This window comes from Oxyura jamaicensis, chromosome 1 (genome assembly GCF_011077185.1).
Source record: "Oxyura jamaicensis isolate SHBP4307 breed ruddy duck chromosome 1, BPBGC_Ojam_1.0, whole genome shotgun sequence".
In the NCBI taxonomy this organism is placed as follows: domain Eukaryota; kingdom Metazoa; phylum Chordata; class Aves; order Anseriformes; family Anatidae; genus Oxyura; species Oxyura jamaicensis.
In genome coordinates, this window is record NC_048893.1 from 9,407,371 (window position 1) to 9,417,685 (window position 10,315).

At 36.6% G+C, this 10,315-nt stretch overlaps 1 protein-coding gene across 6 annotated transcripts in view; it reads left to right on the forward strand.

The window, feature by feature from the left end:
- The window catches only part of PCLO (piccolo presynaptic cytomatrix protein), a 367,791-nt gene extending 358,801 nt beyond the window's left edge, over window positions 1-8,990 (forward strand). For all 6 annotated transcript variants that reach the window (XM_035332113.1, XM_035332088.1, XM_035332094.1 and 3 more), the window contains one exon: window positions 3,850-8,990. In XM_035332113.1, the coding sequence (XP_035188004.1) occupies window positions 3,850-3,990 (141 nt within the window). In that variant the 3' untranslated portion in view covers window positions 3,991-8,990. The remainder of the gene's footprint in view (window positions 1-3,849) is intronic.
- The last annotated feature ends 1,325 nt before the right edge of the window (window positions 8,991-10,315 follow it).

Below are 10,315 nucleotides of genomic sequence, written 5' to 3' on the forward strand. Positions count from 1 at the left end.
CACTTGCCTGGAGAGATCTTTGGTCTGACTCAATACATCTGCTTTTATATATTCATCATGCCTATCAGTCAATCTGTTCGTACTGGAAAGCATGAAACTGGCTGATATGAAAGCTGAATTTGAGAGTGATGAATACGTAGGGTCAAAGAGATGGACATTGTCAAAAGAGATTTGGACAAGAAGGAGAGGAAAACAAAACAGAATGTACAGAACAAAAAAGGAGCTAGGAGATAGGGGAAGAAAATAAGAAAAGGGAGAGGGAATAAGAGAAAACTGAACATGGTAATCATATAAAGAACACTGTGAAGAAAGATGAGAATCAGCTACAGGCAGAAGTTAGGAAAAGGTTCTGCACTCCAAAAATCAGTACAGAGATAAGGAAAAAAAAAAAAAAAAAAAAAAAAAAAAAAAAAAGGAAGCTAGACGTGGCTGGTCAAGAGTATTGGGAATAAGAAAACAAAAAATCATCTGAGCATTAGAAATTGAGACTAGCTCAATCAGGATAACAAGGCTGGAATTTAAAGCCTGGAGCAGGAAAGAAACAATACTGAGAGAAGAAACAAGTTAAAGAAGACAGATTATAGGGATCCAGCTGGGAGGAATGGAGAAAAGAATCAAGGACAGAAGTGACAGAAAATTTCTGTTAGAATTTTTTTTCTGTCCCAAAAGAGTGACAGAATCAAAACATTCCACAGAAAACATTTTGACAGGTTTCAGACAGGCATTTGCCTCAGCCCCTGGCAGCTCACTTTCTTGATTTCCCTGTTCCTTGGCAACCCACCTGGGACCCGTCTGGAAAGCACAAAGCAGCCAAGGCTCTTGGCTGCTTTGCCTTATTCCTAGCTGGCTCCTGGCTGACTAGCTGGCTGCAATTAGAAATACAGAATGTTCTATGTGAAGGTAATCAAAAAAGCCCAGAAGAATGTTTTTCACAGATGTTTTGCCAACTTCTGGGCCATCCACACTTTCGGGAGACACTGAACCAAGTGACATAGAAAGCCACTAGTAAAAGACACAGCTGTGTGTTTTCCCCAGATACAGGCTTTCTGATGAATGCAGCGGGGTTCTCTAATAGTTCTGTGCCTATTGCTCCCTTATTTGGTCCTCCCTCATCAAACCTGTTGACTGAGACACATGGAGGTATCCAAGCTGTCCAGATGTGTATCTTATGTGTCAACTGATACTAAAACTGGCCAGTGAACTGGGAAACTCATCCAGGAAAATGACTGTAAATTTCTTTCTCCCTTTCTTTTTTCATTTTTACTTTTTTTTTTTTTTTACTTTTTTTTTTTTATTTTTCTGTTGTAAAGTTTGCAATTTTTTACTTTGTTTCCCGAATCAGAATGGAAAATGTTTAGCAATGTTAATATTCTTGATTACTGGAAACTATAGCTCTACTGTTCTGTTAAATGTCTATGTATGGTCTTCAAAATCTCTGTGGAGTACAAATTTCTTCAGTTCTGCCATCTTCTGCTGTTAGCCTAGATCTGTGAAACCAAGCAACAAAATACCCCATTTTCTCTCCTGCTGTTTCATATGGAGGGTGATAGCCTCCTACTGTTATCAGTTACCTCAGTTGCTCATTGCCTGAGCTCTGCTCAGTGAATGTGAATATTACTAACCTGCTGCTAATCCTATAATGGAAATCCATTTTTTAATAAGTTCTCTTTCTTTTCAGAAAACAGTTGATAAAATATAAAAGCATTGGGATGGTTAATTTGGTTAATCAAAAATTAAGACATTCTAGAAATTATCTGACTGATAACCTACCCCTCTGCAACATATCTATTATTAAATTTATTCCTTCAAGAAACACCTAAAAGGAACCTATAAATCTGAATAATTAATCAGGTCATAGAATCAGAATCACTTAGGTTATAAAAGACCTCTAAGATCATCTAGTCCAACTGCTAACCTAGCACTGCCAACTCTACCACTACACCCCATCCCTAAGCACCACATCTGCACATCAGCTGCCAACTCTATCTATTTCCATTCACTATAACACTTTTGACCCAGCCAGTTTTTATCCAATGAAACAAATGTCCATCCGAGCCATGAGCAGCCAGTTTCTTCAGGAGAATTTTGTGGGAAATAGTGCCAAATACTTTAGTAAAGTCTAGGCAGACAATATCCACAGACTTTTCCTCATCCACTAAGTGGGTCACCTTGTCACAGAAATAGATCAGGTTAGTCAAGCAGGACCTCCCTTTCATAAACCCATGCTGTCTAGGCCTGATCACCTGTTTTTCACAGAATCACAGAATCATCTAGGTTGGAAGAGACCTCCAGGATCACCTAGTCCAACCCCTGACCTAACACTAACAAGTCCTCCACTAAACCATATCCCTAAGCTCTACATCTAAATGTCTTTTAAAGGCCTCCAGGGATGGTGACTCAACCACTTCCCCGGGCAGCCCATTCCAACACCTAACAACCTTTTCAGTAAAGATTTTTTTCCGAATATCCAACTTAAACCTCCCCTGGTGCAACTTTAGCCCATTCCCCCTCATCCTATCACTGGGCACGTCACATGGGAGAATAGGCCAATCCCCACTTCACTACAGACTCCTTTAAGGTACTTGTATAGACTGATAAGGTCGCCCCTGAGCCTCCTCCACGCTAAACAATCCCAGCTCCCTCAGCTGCTCCTCATAAGACTTGTTCTCCAGACCCCTCACCAGCTTCGTTGCCCTTCTCTGGACACACTTGAGCACCTCGATGTCCTTCCCAAACTGGACTGGGACAAAGGGGCCCAAAACTGAACACAATACTCGAGGTGAGGCCTCACCAGAGCTGAGTACAGGGGGACAATCACTTCCCTAGTCCTGCTGGCCACACTGTTTCTGTTTTCCCATATGTACAATGTAATGATACTCAAGATGATCTGCTTCATGACCTTCCCTGACACTGAGGTCAGACTGACAAGCTTGTAGTTCCCCTGTAGAGAAAATGGCTGATGATTGTATGACATTAAACTGCTTAGCTGGAAAAAATGGTGCCTGAATGATAATCTGGGAGAGTCTTGAACACCCAGTCTGCATAGTTCACACAAGTTCCCTGGTCTAATACTTTCCCTTTCCACTCTGTGTGGCTGAGGCATCATGTAATCAATACTGTGGCTCTTAGCAGAAACACAGAATCATAGAACACAGAATCACAGAATCATAGAGTCATAGAAAGGCTTGGGTTAGAAGGGACCTTAAAAATCATTTAGTTCCACACACCCCACTTCTGCCATGGGCAGGGATGCCACCCACTAGATCAGGTTCCCCAGGGTCTCATCCAACCTGGTCTTGAACACCTCCAGGCATGGGGCATCAACAACTTCACTGGGCATTCCTGCATGTAGCAGGGATGAGATTCCAGAGCAACTCTAAGTTTTAGTTTAGGTATCTTACATCAGAAGCCAAAACTCTGGACTTTCTCACACGCTATTCTGCTTTGAGTAACAGTTTATATATAACGCACCCTTTAACATCCATGAACTTAAAAGGGATGGTACAATGGCTGCAAAAAGCTTTAACCTGTAACTTAATACTTGACCCTATGTTTGTCTTTGGCAACCAGCAGAGGAACAAATTGCTCGCTAAAGTTAAAGACTGTCATCTTCTAGTTGCTACATCCCATGACAATATAACAGAAGAAGGGGAAAGTTCAATTTTCATTGGGTTTCCTTTCTGTTGGGAAGATGACCATACACAAAAGGTTGTGGTCAGTGTTTGTATCCTCTTCACTGGTACCAAAACAGAGCTTAATATTTCTGAATCTTTTGTGTTTGCCAACAAATACAGCATGTTACTATGCACACTAATAACTATATATTTATTATTTTTATTATTTTCCCAGATTCTCCTTGTCTCCAATGGAGGGAAGTTTATGAAAAAGACACTGATTGGGGAAGCTTATATCTGGCTCGACAAAGTGGATCTAAGGAAAAGAATAGTAAACTGGCACAAACTATTGGTCAGCTCTACACAAGCACACTGAGCAGAGCTGTCTGCTTGGGGCACAAAACCTTCAGTGTCTGCTATAAACAGCATCACTCCAAGACTATAGTTTGATATCATTGTATTTAGCTAGTCTTTCAGAATACAAAGTAGAAAAGAACAGTCTCTAGGCTACATAGCACACTTAAATGAGGGCTAGTACACTTGTTTTGCTGTAAGAAACAGCAAAGTAAAAAACAACAACAACAACAACAAAAAACTGAGCCCAGAAGTTAAAGTGAGGCTGTTTGAAATGAAGACTGCTATGAGGGCTCTCTGTTGTTGGACTCTTTGTGAAGAGAGTAACTGTGAAGGAAATAATGAAGGCTGGAAGGCAGGTGTTAATGCAGAGTTCAGCTGCAGCTGGAGGTAGTGTGATGGAAAGAGCAGTCTGGTTTTCTGTGCAACCAGAAGGAGATCATTTTATGCAAAAGCACCTGGGGTGACTGACTTTCCAAATCTCACTTAGAAGTGCAGACTTGTTCCTCTGCACCTTAGGATCTTTGATAATTTGCTGTAGTGAGATTATGCCACTTGACACAAACTGCTAGGTGTTTGTAAGAGTGGTAATGTTATTTTATGTTACTTCTTTCCTTCTTTCTTTTTTCTTTAAGTACTATGTTGTGGAGAATTAGACCCAATTGTTTCATATGTTTCTGTGTATTAATGGATATAAACCACTGTCCTAGAATGCAATGGAAAAAAAAACAAACAAACAAAAAAAAAACACTATATTAATGGTCTATAATTTGGGATGTGGTTTTAAAGAGAAATGTCAAGATGTAAAATGCAATACATCAGGAAGAAAAAAATCTTGTTTTGATGTCACTGTCACTGTACTTCATCTTACCTTTTGAATCCGCAGCTTTAACAAAGTTTGGAATTGAGGCGGTTTAAGCACTGGGGACTAGCACAACTATTTCAAGTAGTTCTATTTTTCAGCAGTCAGTCTTATTCCAAACGTGTACAGAGATAATGAACTCTAGACTATCCTGTAGGCACTTTGGAGCAGTAGACCCACTGTGCTCTGTATCAACATCACCTCAAATCTAAGGAAAGGGATACAAGGACAGTTTCTGCCTGGAGGCTCTTGCATTAAGGAGAGTTGAGAATATCCTCTTACTATCTCAGGTGAATGTCTGAGTACTGAGTTATGAAAGAAGTAAATAGGAAGATAACTTGCAAAACTTAAGACTATCAATACTTCCACAGTCCCGTTTTCAGGGGTTTGCAACTGAGCAGTTAGCTCTCTTTGGACAAAAATTATTGCATGGGATGATTTAGTCTATGTGTTACATTTTCCTTCTTACCATTTCTGAAGAAGAAAGGAGACCTTTTTTTTTTTCATTCCTGAAATTATAGCATTTTTTTTTTAAAAAAAAACAAGATTCATTATAGTATTATCTCCCTTGTTACTGAGAAGTCAGTTAATATTTCACATTTCATTACAAAGCGGTTTCCCTTGAAATATTACCTCATGACCTTTGCATATTTAAAAAGAAAATTACCTAAATTCTGCACTTCAGACTTTTGTTTTTCTTCACCAATAAGGACATTTCACAAATTGCTTAATGTATGTCTTCATATGTCTTCTGAATACCATTATATGTATCACACTTCCACAGGTTGTACAAGACCAATTGAAAATATTATTTTGGAAAATAATATATGCTTTAAAAAGAGAAAAATACGGCTCAACTCATTCAGAAGCTGGACTGGCCATGAAAAAGCCACACTAATTAAGCTGGAGACACTTCCCACATACAGTTATTGATTTATATTTACCAACTTAAAATAACAGCATCAAAAAGGAAGATGGGAAGAAACAGAAAAAAATTAAGGATACATACCAAGAAAACTGCCATTAACTTGTTCATAACCTTCTGTTAGCCTGCTGACTTGCAAGCAGAACAGTCTTATCTAAATCTTATGTGATAACTTAAAAACACAACATCACTGACAGTGGAAGTGGGATGTATGCTTTGATGTTGAATATTATGCTTTCACTAATATATGTATACCCTACCTCTCATATATTTTAATACAGTCATCTGGAGTTATTGTAAACATCCTACATGTTTTGATGTTGTGTATGTTTTTATAAGACAATACTTTAAAAAAATTCCCAATCAAACCAAAAAAACATATGTGGATATATTTGATGTATTGCTATTTTGGTGGGTTATTTTGCATTCCTGATGGCTATAGTGTGGGATATTTTTTTTGTTTGTTTGCTTTGTTTTGCTTAAAAAAAAAAAAAAAAAAAGAAAAGAAAAAAAAAAACAGTCCAGTTTCAATTACTGTGTGAAGTACAAGCCATGAGGTGTGCAATTTTGTGCAAACTGCTGGTAATTTTGTTCTTGCTAAGATTTATAATAAAGACAGCAAGTCATGCTGGTAGTTACTATGGAGATTTCCAGCAGGAATGAGCACTATCTCGCTGCCTTACTGGGAAGGCTGTAATCATCACTCTTAATTGAGAAAGCAGACAGGCATGTTTTGCTCTCACACACATACAAATGTGGCCAATATTTTTATAATGTAGTTGTGTTGGTTGGTATAGCTGTGGCTGTAAGGAACACCTACCTTTGCCTGCTAAGCAGCTGTCAGCAACTGGTTTAATTCAAGCATTATTAATTCTATGAAAAATACAGAAAATGTTGCTGGATTTTGAAATGGTATTTTTGGATTCCCATCATGAGAAGCAAAGAGTAAAGTTTGTCAGGAATGAGGCACTGCCTCAGCTAGATGCAGCAAGGATAGGGCTCTTTTGATGTCACATATGACAGGCTAGTGGCAGACCATGCCCTCTCTCTTTTCTGAGGCAGCATCATTCAGAGGTCAGAGGATGCTTCCAAAGTGTGCCAAGTTCCTTTTTTTTGACCAAATTTCTAGGTTGTACTGGAATCATACTATGCAACACAGATTCATGTTTGAATGCTTTTTTTCTTTTTTTTTTTCTTTCTTGTTTTATGAACGAAGTCAGGAAAAACTCTCTTGTGACAATGTTTTTTAAAAAAATATCAAACAAGGACTATTAGTATTTTTTTACTTTTTTGTATATATCTTAGTATATTTTTTTCACCTTTTTCTCATTATTTTTTGTTTCTGTTATCTGGCCAAAAATGCTTAGATGTGGCAAGAGCTTTTATCATTTCTGAGTGATTGATTATTAACGAGTTCACACATTTCTACAGTTGCTTCAAATATGCATATTGCAGGGAGGCAATAGCAGACGTATTTAAACTTTTTTATTCATAAATCTGCTGAGTCGACAGAGATTGAAGCTGCTTCTTTGTTCAAGCCCTTATATAGTGGAAACAAATGAAAAATGAGCAGAAGCACAGTGTGTGTGTTTACAAATGACAGGGATTTCTACTGTTATCATTATTATTATGCATACAATAAGCAGCAAACATACACTTTTTTTTTTTTTTTTTCCAGGTTAAAACTAAATATGAGAGTTTCTATGATGAATGTTGAGCTAGTTCTTTATCATTACACTCTAAAGGGATAGTATCCAGGGACAATGAGTGCTGCTTCTTTATTATTACCCACATTTTTACATTTCATGGGTCTAGTGTGGAAGAAACAAAAACCCAGTCCAAACCAGCTGAAGTCAAGAACAATTGTTCTGTTGACTTAAACTGGCATTAAATCAAAACCTATGAAATTTTTGAGTTATTTTTCTGGATGCTGGGTGTTTGCATGGTTAGGCTGTGGGATATGGTAGCTGGTAACCAGCTGATATTGATTCTTACTTTGAGGATGATGATGAAGAAAAAGAAGACATCTATTATATTGTATGCTAGTGTGTGCCCAATAGAGATTATTTAATTAGGATTTAGTTTCATGGAGATATCATAAAAATGTTAATAGTATTTTTTTAAATTATTATTTGAATCATAACTGACACTATTTTTAAGTACTTTATTTTCATTGCTACAATGCTGAATGTCCCAGATTCCATTATTAGAGTATATATCTAGATATGTACATACCTATGTGAATAACAGAGAAAATTTGCATTTGTGTGAGTGTAACTTATGAAGGTAATGAAACAGAGAGGAAATTTAGTGTAAGTATCCACCTACATTATATTTAAACCCTATTCCTCCATGCCTTGTGAATTTTTGATACACCTGGCATGTAGGATCTGTTGCTCTTTAAGAATACATGCTGCCTTTAGAATGAAAACAGATGGAATAGGCAAATCCGGATACTCTCTCTTTAAGTCATAAAAAGCATTTTGATGTTTTCTACATGTTTTGGTTTATTATTTCTAAAATATTAATAAGCAGATATGCTGATGAGCTCAAAGGTTATATTATATATAGATATCCATAACTCAAAATAGAAGATTTGAGAGAAAGCTGTTTTCTTAATTTGTTACCCTGTAAATAAGTACACATTTTTGTAAAACAATCTGAGTTTAAATTATTAGCTCCATCTGACATCCAAGCATGTGAATGTGTCCTTATTTGATTGTATCTTATAGATGTTCAGTGATGTGCTCAGGTGCTCAACAATGGCTGACTAGCGTGTGTGCTGTCATGCTACGGACAATGTGTACAGCATTCCCAATGTTTAAAAAATCCAAAAACACACACAAAAAAATCACAAAAACACACAAAAAAAGATTAGTCCTTGAAGAAATGTAATGTTTCCACAGTGAATGTTGCATGCATAGATGGCAGTTTGTTAATATTCATTTTGTTTTGAATTTTCTTTATTTTTTATTTTTCTTCCAGATTCATCAAAAATAAAAACAACTAATTAAAAAAAAAAAAAAACAGGCTTGTTCTAAAGATTGTAAAAACTGAAACAAAAGCAGTATGAGAATTGTACAAAAATGCTTGTAAATCTGTATCAGTTTTCATTTTATGTATAAATCCATGTCATGTTTTTGTGATTGTATACAAGATGTATCTTGAGAAATTATGCAAATTGTGCTGTAGAAAGGCTGTTACTTCAGTCTGACAAATAAATATTTAAAATATCTGTTTTGGTTTATTTTCTCTAATTAACATGAAAACCTATCTTGCTGATTCAAATTTCCCATTTGCTGACTACAATATATTTATCATAATGCTGCACACACTACCTTTATACATCTGCTGTTCCTATTTTAGCACTAGCTCACCTCCCAGGGTAACTGCACCTCCACTAGTGTCCCACATTTCATTTTTAAATAAGGAATGGTTAGTTCTTCAAATCCTTTCTGCAAACATGTCAGAACCAGAATGACGTATTAGAACCACATGCAGCTTTTTGATATTTTCACCCAGGTTCACCTGTGGCTTCCTGTACAGAGAACAAATAAATGTACTGATAACAGCACAGTTAGAGGAATATACAGAATTTTGCCTCCTCACTGAGAAGAAAACATGAATTGAAAATGTGGCCTAACTCTGCACATTTTAAGAAATCTAGGTAGTATTAAAGGTAGTATTGGCTACCTCTTTCTTAGGAAACATTCATGGCTATGACCAACACTTAACCCCACACTGTGGAAATGCTTAGAAGAAAATTCTGACATGCTTAGAACTTCGCAAGACAAAAAGATAGTTGAAATTAGCTGCAATGGAAGCTGTAGGTTTAGGTGAATGTAGCTCCAGGGAAGTGTAGCTTACAGAAAAAAAAAAAAAATCAAAAAATCAAATATCCTTTCACACACATGAAGAATGATTAAATAATATGCTTATTTTAAAATAATAATGTTTAAAAAAGAATGTATGTTTGTTCAGTTAAAGCACTCAGCAAAGTGCAGAGAATTCATGAAATAATATTTTCTTATAGTTCTATTGCAGGGTTTAAGCTAGCAGCTATGCATGGTATATGATGAAAAATGGGGAATCAGGCAATTCATGGAATATTTTTTTAAATAGAGGTTGAAATCAAAGCTTGTGTTGAGAGAAGTCACTGAAAAATATAGAGATTCATATTGGCATTCTGGTCCTTAAAACAGTTCCTCTATTCTCAAATACTGTAATCAAATATCACATTGATAGTGAGTTCATAGCATGATGAAATTACAGTCTCATGCTACAAATTGTGGTAACTGAGATTCCGGGCTGCCCCCTTGCAGCATTGCCCAGCATTACAACTACATTTCACAGTCATTTCACATTGCTAGAACTGCTTAAAGAGCTACTTGCAGCTTTTTATTTTTTATTTTTTAAATCAAACTAAGTCTTATTTGTTCCCATATCTTACAATGCAATCACATATCACAGACATCTGCTTCTCTATTCAGTCCACCTTTATTTTCATTGTTCTTTCCCTTTAGGGCTTTGTTCTTAAGCTCTCTCTTTTAATAGGTTTTA